At 37.9% G+C, this 24,500-nt stretch overlaps 1 protein-coding gene across 1 annotated transcript; it reads right to left on the bottom strand.

Moving 5' to 3' along the window:
- Positions 1-24,279, bottom strand: MYBL1 (MYB proto-oncogene like 1). The gene is made up of 16 exons (XM_063324012.1): positions 23,757-24,279; positions 19,737-19,839; positions 19,541-19,612; positions 16,593-16,685; positions 15,322-15,542; positions 13,426-13,606; positions 13,127-13,201; positions 11,530-11,634; positions 10,219-10,452; positions 9,538-9,906; positions 8,980-9,122; positions 8,465-8,579; positions 6,673-6,789; positions 6,482-6,586; positions 4,262-4,441; positions 1-2,480 (listed from the first exon to the last, which is right to left on the bottom strand). The coding sequence occupies exons 1-16, from the start codon at positions 23,774-23,776 to the stop codon at positions 2,352-2,354; spliced, it is 2,262 nt and encodes a 753-aa protein (XP_063180082.1). The 5' UTR covers positions 23,777-24,279; the 3' UTR covers positions 1-2,351.
- Between the last annotated feature and the right edge of the window lie 221 nt (positions 24,280-24,500).

Raw genomic sequence — 24,500 nt, forward strand, 5'->3', positions numbered from 1 at the left:
AATATGTATTTAGGTGTCATGCAAGTTTGGCTGCTGCATGTACAATCTACTTATAAACTGAAAGAAATGCAAATGCACACAACATTCAAAAAGTAATAAAAGATGCCTGACATATGAAAGATTAAAACCTTCCTGCTAAAGGAACAAAGTAGGAGTTAACTAGACGATCCAACCAATACCAACACAAATTAATACTACTTACCATAAATCTATGCTTAAACTTGGTATAGGCAGCTTTGGTGATACCACTTCTACTGAAACAAATCACCCAGATTCTAGAGATTCATTCTCTCTCAATGTCTTATTTCATTTTTTGTGAATTAAATGCTGTCTCCAGCGTTCAATGCTGCTGTTAAATACATTCTGGTAATGCACACCTAAATCTAGTACTGCCAAGAATTCCAATTGCCTCCTCTCAATTTTCATAGGTGAGAGTAATCCTGGCATGATGGGTATTTTCTGATCCCCTTGCTTACATAGGATTCCCCCCCTTAAAATTTTGATGTGAATTAAAAACTGCTAAAAATGTTTATGCCTACTGCTATCATAGCCAGGCAAATATTTAATATCAAAAAGCTCCTAAAAATAAGGATTGTATAAGCTTTGAGATGTTTAAAAAAGTTTTCTAACCCACTACCTTCCTTGTGCCACTCATGACATGTTAAAATTCTCCATTAATAAATTATGCTCCACCACCTTCGTTATTAAAGTGATAGGAATACTTTCCACACCCTGCATAGTACTGGTTGATCTCATAAAGTTAACTAGAGAACCTGACATCATTTTTTGTAATTTTACATACAGTGCATATGATGCTCGCTCTTTCCATCTCTCATAGCAGCAAGCCGATTCTGCCACTATCTGTAGCAGCACACCCGGGAGTGGAGAGGAAGAGTGTTTGAATTATAAATAACTAAAACTACAGTGTACAATTCTATTTACCTGTCAGTATTTGTTGATACCCATCATAACTTGCTCAAAATTAACTGCATAAAAATCTCTACAACAAAAGCAAACCAAAACATTCCTTCAAAAAAAAAAAGACATAAAATAAGTGCAAATACCTAAAATAGGCAACTAAAGCAACTGTTGTGACCTGTATACCTTTAAATAAGGACAAAGATTTTTCATAAATAAAAGAATGCTCTCTTTGCTCTTCAAACATTTAGTAAGTATATAATGGTCAAACTTAAGTGCAGATATAATTGTTTTGAGATCCAAGGTGCCAAGTTTCTTTTTTTAAAAAAAATAAATATTTAAAATGCATTCGTTTTTAGTTCCTGTGCAGGACAAAGTACTCCTGGGTCACATATAGGACCCTACCATTCCTTTCTAAACATACTTAAACAAGGTATAGGAACAGTTGCTGTATAATACAGGTATACCTTGCAATTATTTTGTAGACCAACATGATTTAAGGGTTATAGTGCAATCTTTTCATAGATGTAACATACAGTATAGATTTGTACACTTCACCACTGTAATTCTTCTACTATTCCATACTTTAAACTTGTCCTTTTTTCATTTTAGCTGTTTTAACAGGAAACAACGTTGGCTTCTAGACAACCTGCATACATATAAATATCTACATTTAAGCTTTAAAATGAAAATAAATTACAAAAACAGACTCCTTTTGAATTTACAAAACTTTCCCTGTTCCTACATACTGTACAATACATTCAACAATCATCTCATTTTGAGATTTATGAAGAAAATACTGATGCTTTACACTAAAACCTAATTCACCCCCCTCTGCCTACTTCTAGTACCATTTGCAAATAAATATATTTAACACTGTAGTTAATTTCATTGTTTTGCAGCATACCAAAAAGAATTAGTAGTGCAACTTTCTATCCTTCCTTTATACTCCTTTCCATTGTGTTTCTTTATATACTAGAGAAATGCTACATAAGCAAAAGCACATTCAGTCATGTATGTTGCTCATTTGGAAACGAGTAACAACCTATAAACCTACTCTATATTGAAAATGCACTAACAGAAAAAAAGCAATGCAAGTCAAAAGAATAAATATGAAAAATAGACTTAAAAACTGTATGTTGTCAGTACTGCAATGTCTTCTACCATTCTTTATGATATTTTAGGGTGTTACTTTTTTAATCGTTACGAAATTCATTGCAGAACTGTTTGTACTATCCCTTCGTAGAGAATACAAGAGATTCGTGTCTGTTCTTTGTCAGTCAAAAGAAGAAAGGGAGCTTTAAGGTAGCTTTAAGGTTTCCCTTGGCAGACCGTCTCAAAGTAAAGACTTAATTCACAAGTATTGTGCTGGAATCGCCTTCAACATTGTGTCTGTTTCAATGGAAAGAGATGGCTGTCAGTTGCAGTGACCATCACAGGATCAGAGCCCTTGAAGTGCTGTTGGTAGTCGTGTATGTGCTCAGATATCTTCTTGCTTGTTCAGTCATGATAAGCTGGTCTTCTGTTTTTCCATAAACAACTGCTTCCCACTCACAACTTGACTGCATAAAATAAAATTCAGTTAAAAAGATTCTTTTAACTAACTAAAATACTTGAGCAATTCTCGTACAACCTTTCAGAGTAATGATAAATTACTAAAGTCTAGCAATACTGTATTTTATGCAGAAGGATTCGGTTTTACAACACAATTCCTAAAACCTGTGACAAAGCTCCCTCTCCACCCTTTAATCCAGCTCCCTAGCAGTGCATCTGTGTTATGCTTTACGTTCTAACACAAAAAATGAAAAACACTCTTAAAAAGAGACTAGTTCAACAGTTGATACATAAAAGGGAAGTTAATTAATTAAGTAGTCTTCTCTTTGGATATCTCCCCCTTCAAATGTGCTAAGTTCAGCCAGCAGAAAAATACATTATTAGCAGGTGTCTGGAGACACCAAGGAAGGCAAAATGATTTGGCAGCTGAAAAAGAATCCTGCAAAGGACTTCACTGAACCAAAGTGACAGCTGTGGAAGAATGGTCAGATGTTTTGGGAATATATTAGAAATGGCAAAGGAATTAGGAATAAAAATAATGAATGGAAGAAAAACTGAGCCACTAGTCCTGCTTCTGCCATGAAGCAAACTCTGAATGTTTACATAATTTATTGAATCTCAAGCTGACATGTAGCAGCTCTAAATTGGACATGACGCTAGCAGATTGTGGCATAATGAAGAATGCAAGATTCTTTCCCTCGTACACTGAGATGGAAACTGAACCAAAGGATCAGTTCTACATATAGATGCACAGACAAAATTAGCCATTTGAGTTTCTCTATAAATTTAGCAGGACTTGACTCATGGAAGGGACTTGTGGTTAGGGGTAATTTCTCAGGGGAAAGGGCAAAAAGAGAAAGATGGTTCAATGAGAATATTTGTAAATATGACTAAGCTCCCCTTTTAAGTGTTCTTAAGAATATAGTTCTGTGCCAGATAGATGTATTCACCTTTGCTGCAATTCACAGCGGTTAATTCTTTTTTTAAAATATCACAATTAATTGAGGTTTGTTCTTTCTTCTCATAAGAAAGGATCAGAAAGTACTATTGCTGTCTCTGTACTTAAAACCACAAAATTGCTAAAGCACTTAAGTGGGACATGGAAGATCAGGCACCAGGTACCCTGCCTTTTTTTTCTTTTTTCTTTTTTTTTTTAAAAATACAGAGCTGTAGACACTCTGAGAAGACACAAAAACTTTCAACATTATCTCCCCATGGGGCAAACCAGAACAGGTACCAAGTCAGGTCAAAGAGAATCTTTCCCTAAACATGGTAGTCAAGACACACACAGAGGAAAAACTAGGTTCCACAGTTTAAACAGAATGGAAAATATACAGACGTACAAGAACAATGATGTTACAAGAACAATTACCAAACAGAACATGTGGATGAACCCGGCTTAATGAATCCCACTGAGCTTATTATGAAGTACCAGCCAAATTTTAGAAACTTAGGTGGCTCTAGAGGTTTAGTTTGCAACAAGTCAAGCTTTCTTACTGCTAGACTTGGGTACGCAAACCTGTTTTGTAAGCCTACCCTATCCTGACTTTTTTCCCCACTTTTCAATCTTAGAGGTCACTCAGGGAAACATCAGGGTTGTATTTAAAGAACTTAGCTATGAATAAACACTTTGTGGACAAATGACCAACTTACAAGAAAGAAGGATCACAGAAACACTGACCAAAACTAGATCACTGAATTGAACAATTCCAGATATTAGTACAAGACAGAAACCAAAAAGAAATTATTTGTTTGCTAACAAAACTAACAGAATTCTTTGCATCCAGACCTGAAGAGCTTTCTCCAGTTTGACATTTTTTGAAGCACATGCATTCAGTTTCTTCTTTATTACTGCATTTGCTTTGTTTGCTGGATTTGTATCCTGGTTTTCTGATGTCAGGTTACATCTGTTGTCATGTATTTCCGACAATGGTATCATTAATAAAGATGTGGTATATGCATTTTCTGACTATTGACAAAAAAGAATAATAATTAGTATTTAATGAAAAAAAAAAAAAAGGTCTTCAACTGCTGTGATCAGAAAAGCCAAAATGTAAACAAAGCAAATACTATCAGAAAGACCCTAGCAAAGAATCTGGAAGAAAAAATAGCAATGAACGTTATATGAAGAACTAGCCTCGTCTATACTGGGATTCATAGTCAATACTGAGCACAGTAAAACAAGCAGCTGCTTGCACGATTCGAGCATTACTGAGTAGCTGGTTTCTTTCATGCAAAGCCACGCTGCAGCTGATTACGTTTTGTTAAGAAAAAGACTTGATAAAGTGGTAACTACAGAACAGTTTTAAAGGGAAAAAAGCTTGTAATTCAATCCTAGTACAACCCTTGTGAAAGTAAGCACAAGGAAGCTGCAGTAAAAAAATTAAGATCACACCAGTATTAGGGGGAGGAACTGGTTTAAGAACGGAAATAAGCACTGGATCATTCCAAAAGAGTTTTATGTGCTGATAATGTTTATGGAAATAAAAATAAATTAATTCAGCTTCACTATAGCAAAGCAGAAGAAAGGTATATGGTAATTTTAGAGAGCGAAATTAGATGAGAGTAACAGTTGCATATGTACTTGTTCGCTTACAAAACCACACCATTAAACTGCGTTAAACTACCTTTACATATTTATTCTATCTCGTACCTTACTCCTAACTTACTACCACATGGACACACAATTTCTGCTTAAGGATTGGTACATTTTAAAATCAGATACTACCACTATCTCTCTGGCTAAGAGCGAATGTTCCTGTTGCAACCAGCATCCCTCATTAAAATGGAGGAAAAGTGTATTTTTCCCAGTCCACTGCCTTTAGTATACCACAACGTCACAGTGTGTCTTTCATTTAGCTTAATAACGCGAACACCAGTGATGCATAATATACCATGTCATACCAAGACATTCCTAAGAAAACACCGGGCATTTTGTTTCTGTTTTGAACGGCTGCAGCAATGCTGCTCCTCACAAGACAGAGATGTTCTTGGGGAAGCAGGGAGTTTCCACTAGGTGGCAGAGCACCCAACACCCAGCGGGCAAACACGGAGGCTTGGCACAGAGTCTACGAGGCATTTAAGAAGGGAATTTAGCAAACCAGCTACAATAGCAGAAAGGGGTATGACTTAAGCCCCTGTTCTTTTTAGGGACTTTGGCTCCTACCTCTTGCATATAGGTTTATACCTGATCAAGGGTCACAGACCTTTGCTCTTTCAGAATTAAACATATACATACATTAATTTAACAACTAGATTAGAATACAGTTTTCCTACAAACTACAAGACTGAAGATTAATCTATATAACCACTCAACTAGCAAAACATTGGGCTACTTTTTAAAGGAATGAGGGACCAAACCAGCCCCATCTCTGAACTCTTGATGTCTTGGTTGTTGAGGCAGAAGTATTCAAATTCCTTCAGGCAGAGGAAGCCCACAAACCTCATCTTCTACGTGCTTGGTATTTCTTAAAGTATTCCCCTACTATGTGAAGCAGGAACAGGAAAAACATGCTGCCTAATATGCAATTAGGTATCTTCAGAACATGTCTGCCAGACTGTCAAGCATGCAAAACATGGGGGCAAATGCCACCTTCCTGGTATATTACAGAGAGCTTCAGTGTGCCATATATTACAGAATCGTAGAATGGGTTGGGTTGGAAGGGGCCTTAAAGATCATCTAGTTCCAACCCCCCTGCCATGCTAAAGTTTATAGGTAACCAGCACGGAAGCAGCTTTGCTATAACAGCAAATCTGCAAAGCATCCACATTACTTTACCAGTCCTGCTCTGAAGGCCCAAAAGGAAGAATTCATCCATGAATTCAAGCCCAATGTTCAAGTATTGCTTAAGTACTTGAAGTAGTATTTCAAATTGAAGATGATTTTCACTTTCTAGATATATGAATCTAGCCTCAATCCAAACACTTTATTTTAGTTGGTAGAATGAAAGATACTCAGTTCTATATTAATACTGCTGTCAGTGATGCTCTTCAGTAGTTTAATACTTACCTGTATCTCTAAACTATTCTCTTCCGTGAAGCGCTGGGCACCAACCTCTTCTTTTTCCCATGGATCTAGGACCAGTGATTTTCTGACTTTTTTAGAAGAGTTGTGCTGCAATAAATATTTTGCAGAGAAAAATTGTAAAATATTATTTTAAAGCAGTTATTTCCTATTTAAAATTATTATTGTAATGTTACCTCCTGCTTGCAGCTTTTATACACAGCATCATCTTCCTCTTTGAGAAATATATCTGTTCCAGTTTCCTCTTTCAAAACTTCCCTAATGTCTTCCTCCAAGAAGGCAAGTGGTTGTGACTAAGTTAATTAAAATCAGAGGAGAAAATACAGGAAGTCTATTAGTTGCTACTTTTTACCATATTCTACTTTCAGCTAATGTAGGCCAGAAAAGAGATCTTGCAAAATATAGCAATAGATAAAGGATTTAAGCTATTGTAGTTAACAACTACATATCAACATTTCAAGGCTATGCAGATTTTTTAATGCATTTTACGCCACACTATTTCTAGCCAGATAAAATATACACATGCACACAGTGCCTCAAAAATGCAAGGCAGCATTGAAGAAGACATGCAAACTACTTGCATTTATTAGCAATGGCTATCCACTGACAAAAGGAATCAAAATACTTTATATCTACTAAACACATACATAAACCCATATATGTATATATAGACGCAAACATACTAAAAAACTGTACTAGAGAAGTATGACTGCTGTTGGGAAAGGAATTTATATCAATCTAAACACAAATCTTTGAATAAAACATTGATAGTTCTAAGTACAGTACAGAATTTCACAGAAGCCATACAGATGGCTCCTTTGTGTACCAACAGGAGAAGAATTCCCTTAAGCCCTCAAAATTTGATTTTGAACAGGAGGTTAATAGTGGACAGAAACAGGAATGCCAAACCACTCCATTTGCATAGTGAGAGACTGTGAATCTATAGGGTAACACAGATGGTGCCAAGCCCTGTGGCAAAATCTGAGCTACCTTCTGTGTTCGCAAAAAAGAAGTAGTCAATATATATTGGCTGGAATTTTTTCAGAACTTGAAAAGCATATGTCTACTGAATTCCAAAAGTTATTATGCATTAACATACCTTAGCTAGGCTAGGAAGAGAGCAAAAATTGAATTCATTTGGAACAAACAAACAAAGAGTAACTTTATCTACAGTCAACAAAAAAAAAATCTTCTGTGACAGCCAGAAGAATCAGAGGAATTATGAATTGCTACATTAAGATTTTGGATTTAAGGATGAAGAAAATTGTAGACGTCACTCAAGTAAGCCCCTATGAAGGATAAAACACTACCAAACATCTTCGCATCAAAAAAATTCTCAGAATCCTAGCGTGCTGTGGTAAACATCTAGTTTCAGTCCTAGCCCTGCAGAAGAACCAAAACCAGAAAACAACTCAGCTCTTACATAGTCCAGAGGATTCAAAGATAATGCAGTTTTTCAAGTCAAATGTGAAAGTTGCTTAAAATAGCGAAGTCAGTCACGTTCATCTGCACCAGTTTGCTCTTAGCAGATTACCCAGTTGGAGGACCCACACCCATTCACCCTCTCAGTTATAAATTTTCTTTTGAAAAAACAGAAAATTGAAATCAAAATCTCAGACAATGCTACCACCTCATAAGAGGTACAGTGTTAGCAAGGCTACACAAATTTAAAACAACTCACAAATGCGGAACCAATGTGTTTAAGATTACTATGGATCAAATGATGATATGTACCGAATACCATTCAAAAAGACAGTGCCTCCATACTACACTGAAGGATAGTAGTCTAACTTACAAAATATGAAACATTTTTGGTTCACATTCTAGCTGTTCTCTATGGAATATCACTGAAATAACAGCATTGTTGGAAAATACTTTCTAAGATCATGCTGAGGCTTACAATATCTCAAAAACAAGAGGGCATTTAGACATTAACAAAGAAGAAAATAAACAATGTCATCAACATACCGTAAGTTTGAGGGGACCATACTTTTTTTCCTGAGCAGCCAAAGCATTTTTAAAAGGAGTTGGAGTCCTTGGTGTTGAACCCAAAAGAGATCTTCTAATTGTGGGAGTTCTAAAACTATTCAAGCATAGAAAAGTGCTCATACATGCATTTTAATATTTTACTTATCAACAGTTATGTAATAAAATGAATCTAAGAAACATTTTAAAATACCTTAATTTACACAACAGGTATCACCGCCATGAATCTGAAAGTACTAAGATCACCATAGCACTACCCCAGGTATATTAAAATTTAATTGGATATTGTTTGGTGTTTTAAAAAAGGAAAAAATTTAACTAAATACAAGTCACTTTCTGTTAAGTTAAAAACAGGAAGCCAGTTTGTTTGTACACAAGCATTTAAGTGTTAGGGGTTTTAAAACTCATTCACAGTATGCATATAGGTAGATTAATTTCTCAATGTTCAGAAAAACTTGTTTGAGCAACACACCAGATGTTTAATGTAATAATCTTACCCCACATTTTCCTTTTGATCTTTTGGTGTCATTTCCTTGTGTAGAGGAGTCGTAATAAGAACTTTCTGCCCACAGATTGGAGTTGATGTAAATGCAGGATTTTCAAGGTTAAATTGTTCATTTCCAGAGCAAGTGTTGAAAAACTTAAGTGCAAGAGAGAAAAAAAAAACAACTAAGCAACCTTAAAGGACAAAACTTCAACACTGTACTGAGCAGTAAAAAAAAAAAATTTATGTATATATCTGAAAGGCTTTTACTGACAAACCCCAATAAGCTATTCTTGACTTACACTCCAAGACATTTGCAATATTTATCACTGAAACTTTGATTTTCTCCTTAAAATCCCTACTGCTTAATTAAGTCAGAGACAATAGGTCTCTATTAACAATTATTTGCATGAGAAAGTGTGAGCTCAGACATAAGTTGCCGCTCCCCTCCCCACTAGTTAGTCTTCAAAACAGAGGAAATAGGTTATTTAACAATTTATTAAAGTACTTGTAATTTATAATCCAGCCATTGCAGTCTTCATAGTTTACCAATATTTAAAAATAAACTCACCTGTGATGGAGAAAATGGTAGTGTTTTCACTGGTGTATGCTTTAGTGCAACATTGATGGCATCATTACACAAGCCATCATTCAGTTCATTAACTGGTGATTGCCCAACACGCAATCTCTTTTTCTTTCTTAGGATAGTAGGTGGAGTGCTGAATTTAGTTAAGCTTGGGGTTGTTGGAAAAACTGCTTCTTCCTCACCACTGATGCTACTGTGTTTTTTGCCATCAAGCACAACGCTGACATTATACTGGCACTCAGCAGTCCCTTCATTGTGTGGAATCCGCATTAGTTTAACAGGAGCTGGCTTGACAGGAGATACAACAGCCTCCGAAAGCTCAAAACCGGTGACGTCACTCCACGCTACAGGATCCTATGAGGCAAGGTGCAAAATACTCAAACACCAGCAGGCTTATCCAAGATTATTTTGCAATGTCCAAGCCAATCTAACAGTTCTCTACCTCCAAAAGCCATATACTGAATTATTCACCCTGTATCTTCCATACAATCCTAAAACACAATATTTTAAAACATAATTCATTTAAAACAGGCAATAAAACAAATCACTCAATATGGGTGAAACTACAGACAAGTACAGCAGAAGGTAATTTCAAGAGTATTTTACACATATTGTGTAAGTTGATGTTCCTAAATAAACACTTCTTTAGAATAAATATAGACTTACAGATTCAATAAGCTCTAGCGTCTCTGCAAATTCTGGAATGGTTTGTAGAGATGATAACATTGTATTTGCTTCCACAGCCAAATACCTAGGGGGGGAATTTTGCTGAACAGATGTGCCATGGGTCTCATCCATGCTGTAGAAATCACTTGTTTGTTCCCCAAGGCTATTTAGTGTATTAGACACACAATCTTCCGTGACAAAACTTCCAGACCAACAAGGTAAGTTTCCAGCTTGCTAAAAGGTATGAAGAAACATGTCAATCTTATTCAACTTAGAAGTTGAAAAGAGTGAATTATGTGACCGCAGGGAGGGAAAAAAAGGTAGTATGCGGAAAGATTAAGCATAACTATTAATTTTCTGCTTTTGCAAACACTAATTATCTATTTGCATTAAGGCAGTTAGTCTTCTCCTTACACTAACATACTCAACATTCTCAAGTTGTGTAAGATTTTTATCTTACCTCTCATTCATATCTTATACATGCTTATAACTTAGATAATTATGGGTTGTATTGGAAGCCATCTCTGATGCAAGTTTTCTGTGTTCCTGAACATCAGTATATTACAAAGTCATCTTCACTACAGAACACAGGTACATTTTAGGATTAGAAATTGTTTCTAGAATGTGAAATACTTCTTGTTTGATACAATTTTTTTTTAATACGGATTCTGCATTGACAGTTTACTTAACTTCTGAATGGTTATGCCGTTTTAGTACACTGCTTAGTACTCAAGAAACAGATTTTCATTTCCACTGGAAATCTAGAATAAAAGCAGATTGCACTAAATTGGCAGAATGTTGCACTGTTTCAAGAGAATGCCAGGAATAGCTCCACCACAAAAAACTGGAAGTTCAACCGTAATCTAAACTAGCGATCAGTATGATTGGGTTGGTTAGGTGTCTGAGGTTGTTCACAGCCCTCTGTTCCTGAGGAAATAAGTGACTGTCATCTGCAGGTTTTTCACCTTTCTTTGCGGAACAGATGATCAACATTGCTGATCTATAAAACTGAATGCCGCCGATATCAACAAGCATGCAACCTCTTGAAGAGGATTAAAATCTTGGCTTGTAGGAACAACTGCCAAATTGCAAGTCATATTTCTGCTGTTTTCACAGTTTAGAAAACTGCACTAATAATAATTTTCCTCAATTGTAATATATAGACTTTGTTTTACAACCCAACAGACATAGGTCTGATTTAGAAGGTTGAGTGAAAAAAACCCACACAAAACCAAACATCCGTTTACAAATTGCTGAGGATTAATCTCAGTTAAGCATATTCAAATATTTACATAAATGTATAGTCCTTACAGAAGACACTTGTTTTCTTCTGATTTCATTCTCTGCTGACATAAGTAGCAATTCAAGTTCCTTTATTTTCTTTTCTTTATCAGGATCATCATCAATAAATGACTGCTGAAAAATTTAAGAAAGAAGCCATTATTATTTTCCACCGCTGTCACCCCTCCACAGTACAGTTTCTACATTGTAACACATTTTTAACAGAAATCCACACAGAGCAGGATATTTTGTAACACAGTACTCACTTGCAAGCGAAAGAACTCCAGCAATTACCAGGAAAATGATCTGATGTTAAAGTGGTATACAAGCCAATATTTTAACAAATTTCTAATACGGCCTGTAAAAGCTCAGTACATTATAGAACTTTTTAACCAAAAGTCACTCAGTTCTGTGTTTAATAGCAGCAACAATGTTAGCACCTTAGTAGATGTGCTTGTGTTTTCATGTGCTTTCTAGAATTTCAAGTTACTTATCCTCACTAACTGTGCGAGAAAGTGTTTCAAATCAGCATTTGTTGACAGAGTGTCTACCCAAGCAATCCTACCACTACGATCAGAAAAGAAAATTAACTAGTTGGTTTTGGTTGGTTGTTTTCTTTTTAACCTCCTTAAAACTGCTATAAATATAGATAAGTTGAGGATTTATGCCACGAGTTTCAAAACTAGTTATACTCCCCAGTTTAGGGAGGACTTCAAGGAGCAGAAAGTATCTTATACTTTTCCGTATAGTGCAATCCAGACCGTCAAAGGCCATATGAGGCCTTTGTTACGATTTGTATTCTTATACTGAGATCAGAGAAGAAAACACAACATGAAACAGACAACCTGCACAGGGCAATTTAAGGTTAGGTACCGAGTTCTGCAGAATGCCTCTAAATGCAGCTAGCATAAACAAAGTATTTATTATTCCCTGTGTCAAAATAATTATTTTACTAATTTAAAATTCACAAAAATCTTCCAGGAAGTCATATTGTAAATCAAGATCTACATTCAATCTGCAACACATGAGGAATTTCAGATATATTCTAAGTGAGCCCAAAGGAGCAAAAGGAAATAAACATATCCAATTTTTTTTGTTTTGAAGTTTTTCAATACTTTAGAATACATTTAGAATGTTGTAAAAGAGCACCTTCAACTGATTGACAGAATTTTATCAGTCAGAAAAAATTAAAACCTATTGAGAACAAAAAAGCACAGACATTAAGTGTAAGTCACAGTAAGTTATTTGAACCAAGCCTTTCACATAGGGTTATATTTATTACATATATAAAGTAGTGAAATCTTGTCTTTAAATCTCTCAGAAGCTAGGTAATACTAACAGGTCATAATTTTAACCTAAAGATTTAACTAGCAGACTATGTTTTAAGCCATAATCTGTCAGAAATAAGCACAACCGTTGTGTTTCTGGCATGTATAAAGACAGATCCTTTTATCCTACCTAGAAATACTAATTAAGCTAGCAAGCCTACTTACAGATGAACACTTACATAAAACTACGTGTATGATGAAGACTTAAGGACATTTTGAAGTTATAGGTTTTAAATTCTTAATTTTACAGCATAATACACGTACATTCTCCTAATTTACAATGCCCGTTAACAATTTACCTGAACTAAGTTGGAAGAAGCTGAGGCATGTTCTAGACAGCTGCCTTCTGGTGAGGCATACTGGTATGCTGGAATCTAAAAAGACACAAATCATTTTACAAACCCTGAAGAAATGGAGGCTATAAAATTATCTCTAGTTTATTGCACATAAACTATTTATTATGGCTTACAAATCCTAAATTACCATAACATCACGAAAAAACTCAACAGATCTTCATTCTTTCAGATTTGTTTCTTGTTCCAAACCCCAAAATTATTTGAAACTGGGAAATACTAATTATTCTGGATTTTGAACTTACATGTGTCTGAATGGGTATGTAAAATTGATTCTGAGTGTGCAAGTGTTCCATAGTCAGACAAGGTTGGGGCTGTTTGGATGAACTAGCTCTTTCAGACTTTATATCATCTTGCAAATATCCTTCCTGTTCCACCTTTCTTCGCATTGTTGAATTCCAGTGATTTTTAATTGAATTATCAGTCCTAAAATGAAAGTGTACAATAGTGACTGGTTTCCATATGTCGAAGTTTAACATACAGCGTAAGTTACAAGGTTTGTACAGTAGGTGAATTTGAAGCCACAAATCCAGAAAGCTCCGGCAGCTTGATTTGGCAGAATGACTTAAGAGCTACTCTTCTCAAAACTTCCTACTAAACGTCCATGACTAAACGTCATGTCTGCAGGAAATTAAAAGCAGCAAAAGAGAAAGCCTTGGTTCTGGCTGTTATCGTGGGTGAGAGCCTTTTTTCTTGGCCACTTGGAACCACCATGTGTTCTCTGTCACTACACTATTTACCCTCTGCTACAAATTTGCAGAACACAAAGCTAAGGCAATCACCCTACTGTCCAACAGCATAAGGGCACTGTGGCTAGTGCTTGCCACTGGAAGACATCTCTTCTAAAAAAATGACAGCCTGCATTCCCAGCTTTGAGTTTTATGGGCGGCTTTGTGGAAGAACATACCACTACCTCTTGGTGCCCTTGATCTTGTATGGGGAAAGCAGGCTGAAATCACTTTTAACACTATACAAGCATTAAGGCAAGAGTGGAATATGAATGCATTATGGTCTAAAATACTAGCAATATTATTACTAGCCTTAAAGAGAGGTAAAATAAAAATCTCTTTAAGGCCCATTCTTCATTTAAGCTTAACTCCAAGAAGTATTCCCCTTTTTCATCCCACTAGTGTGGGATGAACCCTACAAGTGTTCTAGGTCTAGGATCCAATCTTCAGCTAAGAGTCTCATCTTGGATTTATTTTCAAGAAATAAGTTAGTGAATTAGGAATGCCTGTGTCCTTACAAACTCGTCTTCCTTCTCTGAAATTCTATTAAGATGCAATCCATTCCCTTCCCCTTCTTTCAAAGGATTTCCTGTGATTCGTGGATTGTGTATTTAATCTAAACGTCAAGTTTTTAAACACACATCTCCAAGGACTCATTTTCCCAACATAACAAGTTGGGAGACATTCCTCGGGCACTGCTAGACAGTCACCTCCTAAGCACACAGACTGAATTCTGAGAGGGACAGCTTAACATTGAATTTCAATTAATAGCACAAGGTAAAAAAAAAAAATTTATTTCATTAAACTCTTTATACACTAAAATTTTGTTTTCCACAAGTGAAAGACTTGACACTTGACTTGATCACACTTGAAAGAAAGATAAAGAGAACAACACATACAATTCATTATTAACTTAGAGACTACATGGTAACCAACTGGCTTTGCAATGCGTGATTCCTAAGCCTGAACTTGTGAAGGTTACCAAGATTCTCTTTTTTGAGTGTCCTGTTTAACAAGAAGTGTTCCACAAAAAGTAAATAAAAAAAGAATTTCTGATCTTAAACCAGAAAGAAAGTCACCCCAGATGCATATTCATGATGGCACTTTGATATCAAGTCATAGGATGTTAATGCATTCTTCCACTATTACTTGTAGTGACAGTTTTTTTTCTAAGTGAACAGGAGGATTTTTGAAGGAACTTGCAGAGTGTTAGAGGTCTTTTTATTGGTTTTATGGCTTTTTAAGAATACATAATCAAATGGAAAGGATATTAAAAAATTTTAGTATCTATCAAGATAAAAATGTTGTGACATAGGTTTCAACAGATGCTCTGTAACAAATTATATTGGAAAGAGTTGTGCGATGATTGCTTCACATATTCCAATACTTAACATAAATAGAGTTGAAAAGCACCTTCCAGGAAGAAGTTTGGCTATTTCAGCCCATCGGTTTCCCAAACGCTTGTGAGCTTCATAGATTATTCTGTCCTCTTCTTCTGTCCATGAAGACTTTTTTACCTCAGGATTGAGATGGTTATGCCATCTCTCTCTGCACTGCTTGCCTATTCTTCCTTTCAGATGTTTTGCTATTAGAGACCAGCGCTTTGGACCATACTTCTGAACTAATTCAATAACCTGGAACACAGATGAAAGCATGTTATAATTCCAAACCCTAATTTTCCTAATCAAAGGCTGATAACACTGATAAACTCACATTTTAGAATAGGATAATAACAGTCACCTTGATAAGATACTAGGCCTCAAGAGGCAGACAGTGACTTGGGATTTTTAAAAGTATTTTTCAATAAATCAGAAAATTGCTTATTAACTCCAAATTCACTGTGTTTAGAATATATGTATACACTGATGAAAAAATTAATTTAGAAGTTTCCTTTCTGTTACCCATTACATAAGCTGACATTAAGACAGACCAAAAAAAAAAGAAGCTGGTAAAGATGCTTGGTTTGACTTTTTTCAACAACATATATATGAGAAAAACCCCACACCTCTACTCCCAACTTTCATCCCATTTCTGTGTGTTTTTACGCCTTAGAAGCTTTTTCTTAAAAGACTGATGAGAACTGTAAAAAAGAGATTAGGAAGACCATATTCACAAGTTGACAAATACCAATTTTAAATATCTTAAAACAATTTTAAACAGTGGGAATAAGCAGTCGATTTGAAATACTGCATGTGAAAGCTATATGCACACCTCCCTACAGAGTAGAACAGGTTTTTCAGGCAAAAAGCTGTAGTGTGGATTAACAGAGATGGGGAAAAGGAGTCTAAAACACCATCGGTAGCTTCATTAACAGCTGAGTATGAATTATTTTCCCGTATTCACAACCCCTTTAAGTCTGGTGGGTTTGAGGAACAAAAGATATAAATGAGACCTTTGATCTTTGGTGCTTAAAAGAGCTCTCCTCTATTTGGTAAGCTAGGGTAGTTCAGCTAGCAATCTGAGCAAAGGGAAATGAAACACTTGAGCAGACCAGACATTCCATCTACTTAAGAGCAGCTGCATTTTCTTTTTCCTTCTCACACAGCATAATGTAATGTAATTACCTATGTCACAAGATACATCATCTTTGTGGGGATGAAACCTAAGAAAAAGTACACATTCTTAGCAGTCACATGCCAATTTTATTACAATGAAAGAGTACAGTATCAATTAGATTTTATTACCCTCTGATCTTCTTCTTTAGTCCAGGGACCTTTAATCAATTCTGGGTTTAGTACCTTCTGCCATCGATGCTGGCACTGAAAATCTGAACGATTCTGAAATAGTTTTAGAAGACCGGTGTAGCTGTTAAATTCTTGAATACATAAAACTGTAAATATTAGCTAGCCAGAACTGTTGGCTTATTTCAAATTAAAAGACTTATTCAGACCTTTGTTCTAAGTATTGTAGTTAAATTCTCCTTTATTATTTCTTCTTCCGTTTGCTTATAAAAAACTCTTCTCCAGAAAAAAAAAAAAACAAAAAACAAAAAACCAACAGCCTTGCACAAAGCTCTAATCTAATTACTTCAGTGTTCTTACTTGATAACCAAATTCAGAACTTACTCTTTTCTAAAGAAAAACTTAGAATTATTTTTATCCTCATTACTCCACACCTTCTCTGAACCTTATGTGATTGACAAGCTTTTGACATTATCTATAACCTATATAAGGGAAGACATTTTTAAAGCAAATACTTTTCCTTTCAAATAATATGATAAACATTTTTCTAAGTCTCAACTGAATATATTCTTAGCTCTTTACTACAGTGTAAGGGAAACCAATTTATATGAAGTTTAGCTAACACATACTAATTAAACAACATTGCTTTTTCTGCTCAGGACAGATGGTGCTTTTCTGTAGCTTCACTAAGGATCTTTTGAAATATTGTTCCCAGTTATGAAAGAGAAGTAAGCTTTCACTTAGCCTCCTAAAAACTGTCTGTAGGAAAGTTTTGGGCTCTCAGGGTAGTTGGTCCAATCCTTAGAAACATGCAGATAAGAGCCTGCCCCACCACAGCATAGTAGTACACCTTTTATAACACTGGCACACGATGATTTAATCTCTTCAGTGCAAGCTGCTGGATAGCAAGTACCAATTTCAAGGTTTTGCTGGGCTTGTCTACCAAGTAAAGGTGTTACCATGCTACGATGAAGTTAAAAAAGAAGCAGTCTCCAAGACCAGAAAAAATACTCAAACCACTGGTTTGGGTTTTTTTTACATGTAAAATTACATTGATCACAGTACCTTCAAGTTAATCACAAGTAGATACCATATGATTAAAAAGCACACTAGAGTTTGTTACAAAACATCATTATTTCCTGACGGAAATAAGCTGATGGAGACTGGTTCAATATAGGATAGCTGTTCACATTTTCAATGAAAGAAAAAATTTGAAACTGTGGCCTTTCACTGTTTTTACCTCCCAGGCATTTCCGAAATTATGATATATCTGGGGGAGAAGAAAAAAAACAAATGATGGGATAAAACCATAAAATCGTTTCAGGTGTGCCTTAACCCAAATAAATTGAAAGAGAATACAAGCTGTGTTCCCTCTCTTGAGAGTCACCTTTAAGCCATCGTCACTTTTTTGAGCAGAATAGAGGGAAATTTTACTTGTGCCCAGCCCAATAGTGAAATGGGGTTCCGAAAACATGGCAGTTTGAGTGCCTTTACATGCTAGTAACTTAAGATATACTTGGTCTTCCTGGGCAGCCCGCTCACGTTGACCTTGTTTGAACAGGCGGATCGCACTAGATGATCTTGAGAGGTTCCCTCCAACCTCAACAACTCTGCAATGGGCAGTCTGATCCTACATGTGTGTTTCCCATGATAGCTGGGGAGCCTTTTTTCAACCTCACTTGGGCTCAGCTGAACAATAGCTTTCTGTCTCCAGAAGATTTTGTTTTCAGCTGAAGAACTGTTTATTAAATTAAACTGTTAGATCTGTTGAATGCAACTCTATATTGCACCTGTAGATCAGTATCACCAAACATTGTATTTTTGAACAGTTTAATATAAAAGCTTTTTGATATTATCTCTTTCTCCTCTGCCATTCATTCATTTCACTGCTTTTTGGAAGGGGATAATATACATATAAGGAATAGTAATTTGCTTATGCACCCCTTAATTTTAGAAGCTTTGAGTTCGTTCCCTGATAGCTATACTTTGCCACCTAGGAAAAAAAAAATAAAAATCAGAAGCACCACAGTTGCACAAGTATGATTAGAACAATGAAAAGTTACAGTTGTTCAGCATTTAGAATTCAAGTCTATTTTTATGTAGTTACACAGGAATTTCATACAACTGTATCATCCCACTCAATATTACAAGAACCACAAAGGCAGGGGGGTGGGTGTAATTTTTTTTTTTTTTTATTTCTAACATTTGAATATTCAATACTAGGTAGTGATTTCAGCCTTAGAGTCTAACCATGCTTTTATAGTAGGCATTTTATAACATTTAATCAGAAGAGAAACAGATATCATCGATTCTATTTGTAGGTATTTTCTACCAGTGCAGTTCATACAGCTGAGGAGTCATTTAATGTTTGAACCAACAGGTCTTCTACTCATTCCACCCAACCACTGGAACAGAACAAGAAATTTTAAGAGCCAGTAGGAAACTTCCGAGAAACCCGCTGAGATTCCGTTCATAGCAACTGAAGATATCATTGGGTGAAAAGTTTTACATAGGTTAGGGAAGCAGACGTCACTGAAAACAAAACCAAAAAAAACCCCAAGCACCACCCACAAACAAAAAAAACAACAAACAAGCAAAAACTCTTAGGAAAAGGGATATAGGGTGGGTTACATCCTGTAGATATAACCACCACAAGTGATGCAACCAACAGGAAGCAAGAATATACTCCAGAATGAAAACAAATAGCAAGGGTGGACAGAAGGCATCAATTACTTTTGATTATTTCAGACCATCACTTGAGCCCCAGCCTGAGCTGATAAGGTTCTCCAAGGCCTAAGCTAGTTCTCAAGTCCAATTTACAAGCACCCTTTAAAATATTTTTTACTATTATGTGTTTCTGATTTCTGTTTCACCTCATTTCCAAACTAGATACATGACCAAAGTAAATAAATATTAAAAGGGAACTTAACTGAAACAGAAATTCAACTTACTTGAAGATGACTAGCAATGAAAGCCCAATCATCTGTACCATTTTGTTCCACCAGCTTCTTTAGCCTTTCATCCTGTTAAGACATAATCTCAGCCAATAAATGTTACATGCTATCCCAATATGATACTAAATAATAACATGTTTCATGCGCTACCAATATCATATAGGAATGAAACTAAAGCCAAAAAAAGTATTACCTCATCACGTGTCCATTTCACCCTGTTACATATCTTCTTCAAACCTTTTTGCTGTAGTACTTCATAGTCATGATCCACATATTGAAGGTCATCGTCTTCCTCACTGCAGAGTACAACAGGAGAAGAATATAGAAAAAGCGTTAAAAATAACTCTAAAGAACTTATTTTTTCTAACTACTTGTAGCTTTTTTCCAATATGTACATATTATTCTAAAATGACATACGGAATTTGCACGAACATAAGATCTGCCTCCAGCAGTGGCCTATATTCACCATGTCAAAGGAACAGAGTTAACTCGAATTTCAAGGCCCTGAAGTAGGATATGGACAGATAATTCATTCCAAGTCCAGACTTAAATTTGAAGTAAAAACTATTATTTAAGGTCATGTTTTTGTAATACATTTATGAATCTTTATTTTACACAAATGAGCTTATAAGATAAAGTAATTTGCTAGTCTGCAAAATGCATTAATGTTCCAACTCCGTAACTCAAACAACAAACACAACAATGGTGCCAAGTCATTTAGCATCAACTTGATATTTAAGTGGGCTCCTGCCTTGAATAAAAGCGTTTCCTAAATGTTACAGGAATTAGATACAAATCTTTGGAGAGAAATATTCCAGCAAGACATAATTACAGTATCAGTGCTGACCCTCTAAGTTAAGAGTCAGAGGGGCAGGAAGCCAGGTCACCTCTGTGACTCCGTGTAGATCACGCTCCACCTGCTGGAGAAATGCATACTTCACAGCCTTGGTGAACAAAGCCTTACAAACAAGCAGCTCAGGGAAATGTTTCATGGAAATATCACTTAAACTTATATGTCAGTGACTCATGTTAGACAGCACAAATTCAAATGCATGTGGAAATCCAGGCCTAACAACAAGACGAGCAGTTCCTCTGCATTAGTTATAGCAAAGACACAAAGAAGGGACTCCTATCAAAACACACAGTTTTAATTAAAAGCAGTTTCATGCTGCAGTCTTTTCTCCATTTTATTATCAGTATAAAGCACGATATAAACATCACAAATTCATGTTCAAAACTAAATTTATAAGTTCTGCTCAGCCTTGAAAGTTATTTCCATTTTTCAACCAAAGGTTGAAGAGTACTTTCCCAGTAATGGAATTAACTTGTGCAGGTGTCCTAAGAACCGATCAGATGGCAGATTGCTGCATTATTTTCCACAGCATGCAATTCACCCACACAGCATGCTGATCAACCATTTATGTATGTTTGTTATTTCCCATGAAGTGAGTACGTTCTCAGTGGCTAACACGAATAAATTGTCATTCAAGAAGCACTACTTCCTCGAAAGAATTACCGCAAGGTAGTACATTCCCAGCTCTTGCAGACACAGTGTATGTAACATTGCTTCTACATCCTACACCACATCTGGATTTGTTCTACTTAGCTGCATGATGCAGTAGAAGGAGTTAGTAGCATGTAAGCCTATTAAAACTTTGTGGAGCCAGTGAAATACAAAGCGGTAAGGTTGTCTAAACGTCGACAGCAAGTTCTTCAGAGTACTTACAAAAAAATAAGCTACAAACACAATGATTGTAAGAGTTTCGCACTAAGTGGCTTGAGACTTGAGAAAATAGGATTTAAACTCACAGGTAACTAAGAGTTTTCACTTCCCCCTCCCACCTTCTTTTTTTGTCTCTTATCCACAGGTTCTCAACAAACTTCAGGAGTATATCTTCTTATTATAAGAAGTGTATCTTGATATTATAATCCTATTTCATACCAAGCAGGCCATACAATGTACTTATAATTAAAATTTGGCCTGTGGTAAAGCTGTTTGTCAACACAACGTCCTTACTCACAAACTGCATGGCAAACTAGTTCAAGAACAGAGTCTTCCGTTACATGAAAAGTTGTAGGGATTTTAAAAAAAGAGGAAGGGCTCCAGGTACACAGTAGTGATGCTCATAAGAGCACCAGTATTAGATAATGCAGGGTCCCTGCCAGCAGCAGCTGTTTAGAACCCTGCATCTGGATTTCTCCAGCAGCAGGCATGTCCCACAGCCAAACCCCCTTCATGGGGGCAAGGGCCAGCCAAGTGAGCACTAACCTCTCTTGCACCTTGATTCCACATGGATAACCACTTAGTCTTCAGTCTTGTTTAGAACAGGACACCAGTAGATTATAAATCAAATATACATTAATGGTTGGGACTACTAATTTCAGTTCTCAATTAAAAATAAAAGATTTTCAAACACGTTGGGTTCATTTGACAGTTCTTTAGCAGTTATGAAGCTGTGCTAAAATACTGCCCCAAAGTGGAACACAGCCACCAAATTTCATCAAGTAACAAATCTGTAACAATAAAAAAAAGAAGCATTTAATGAGTTCTGTGCTAGCTGTCTTTGTAATTCTGAGTCGAGAACAGTCAGAGGGAAAAAATCAAGCTTCCAAATGTAAAAACCAAGAGTAGTTTAACAAAATTAAACTTGATTCCATTTGGTGCAAAACAATTATACTTTCTCCTTATTCCACATTTAGATTAACAATCTTAAAGTCACCTTCATGTAAACTTATAACTACAAGATATGAGAGATAGTTATGGAGATATCACTCATCACCACACACTGACACAGTATTCTTCTAGGGCTACTGATCTCCCATCAAACGTTCCTCTGCTATCCACAACGAGTTGCATTTTCAATTATGACATCAAAGCACTCCATAACCATGGGAGATAATACAAGCTAAAGCTTTGCAAAGACGAAACTATTGTTTGCGATACCACAGATTAAAGTCTCTTAAATTACAAAATGCAGATTAGGACTAACAAGACACATTCTCTCTCTGAGCTGATTCTTGCAGACAGCTAAATCCAGAAAGCTCCAGCAGTTAGCCACTGCAAGCAAAGCCCCTTAATGAATCTTTGTTCCTTACACACCTAGAACCCCATAGCGTTGCTTTCTTGTTTTAGTTGCAGTTTTGCAGAAAAAGAATACTAATTTACGAACTCTTCCCATGTCAGAGAAAAATGCAGAAGCAATTTTAATGTCTGTAACTTTGAAACCACCCCCAATTCCACAAGAAGTATGCAGTCGCAGTAAACCCCAGATGCCATAGGTAACTCACGCATTAGTATTACTCATTGAGCATTCTTTCCTTTCTTAATCCTAATCCTCCTTTTACATTTCTTTATCACTTTTCAGAAACTGATTTTCTATTTGGGACAAGAATAACTATAGCAATAAAACTTCTCCAAGACCCACCTTCTGAATACAAAGTAAAGACACACCCATTTTCATATCAATAAAACAAAAGATAGATCAAAACCATCTGGGGCTGCTGCTGAAGCTCTTGAGGAAAATACTCTCTCCCAGGAATATTCAAGGCTAGATTACAACATCCTCCATCAAAGAATATGTCAAATCAGAGAAAGCAGGTGCACTTAAGATATTGGAAGAATCAGCAGGCCTGAACATCGACTTTAACTGAACAACCCCTAACCTTACATCAAGGCTGTGCCAAAGCCACTTGGGAGCAGAAAAGCAAGAAGTATTACTCCAGCAGAAAGGAAAGTAATCAGCAGGAAAAGCTGCTGCGGAGACAGCGTAGTGGTTACTGACAGGCTCCGCGACCACGGAAAAGAAAAGCGAAGGAGTTGCCTAGGTAAGATACAACAAAGATGGTCTGAGGGAAAGCACAGAAGTGAGAGGCGAGATTTATACCCGAGCGCTGGTGCTCGTAAGCCGGAGGGAAGAGAGACAGACGGGTACCTGTGCGGGTGCCGGGCGAGGGAGGAATCGGGCAGAGGGCGGGCGGTGGGCAGTGACACCCGAGGCCGGGGAGGTGGAAGGAGTCCGAGAGCAGCGCCAGCACAGCTCGGCGGGGAGGGGGGGTGGGCGGGGCGGCGGCACCTGGACGGGATCCCGGGGCGATGGGCGGGGGGGGGGGGGGGTACCTGGGCGCGGGGCGGCGGCCGGGAAGGCAGCGACCGACCGGGCCGGGGGGTCAGAAGGCGCAGCGATCCCCGGGCAGGTCCCGCAGCCACACTCACCTGCGCGATCTTTTCGCCATCCTCGGGGCGCACCATAGGGGGTGGCCGCCACGGCAGCGGGGGGCAGCGCGGGGGCCCCGAGCCCCCGCCTGGGCTCCTTCTCTCACAGCCGGGCGGCGCGGGGGAGGGAGAGGGGCACTGGCGGCTCAGGAAGGTTTGAGGCAGGCAGGGCTCCTCCGACGGCCCTCTCCTCCCCGCGGTATCCACAACGCCCCGGCAGCCGCCTTCAGCCCCGGCCCGGCCCGGCGCCCGGCGCGTCAGGCATGCCTCGGCCTGGCCCCTGCCCGTAAGGACGGAGCGCGCAGCGGCCCCTTTCTCGCCTTCCCCCCCGCCTCCTGTCAGAGCTGCCGCGGGCTCCGGCAGCGCCTTCCCGCCCCGGGCTACTGTCCGGCTGGGCTCGGCTTGGCTCGGCCCCGCCGCCAGCCAGCCCCTCGCTGCCCGGGCTGCGCCGCCGCCGCGCTCGCGGCGGGCTCGGTGGGTGCCGCCGAATCTCGCGCCCAGCCTCCTTCCCGAGCCACCGTTTGAATCTGCGCAGGCGGACTGCCACCCCATTGGCCGCCGCCGCCGCACGCGACCCGGGCGGGGCGGGGGCGGGGCCCGTCGCCCGCCGCGGGAGGGGAGGGGGAGGGGCGGCGGGGGCGAGGCATGTTGGGGGAGCGAGTCTCCCCGACCCTCCGCCCCGTAACGCCCCGGCGCGAGCGGCCGCGCAACGGCGGGTGAAGCCGCTGAGGGAAAGGAAAAAGC

This window comes from Chroicocephalus ridibundus, chromosome 2 (assembly GCF_963924245.1).
Source record: "Chroicocephalus ridibundus chromosome 2, bChrRid1.1, whole genome shotgun sequence".
NCBI lineage: Eukaryota > Metazoa > Chordata > Aves > Charadriiformes > Laridae > Chroicocephalus > Chroicocephalus ridibundus.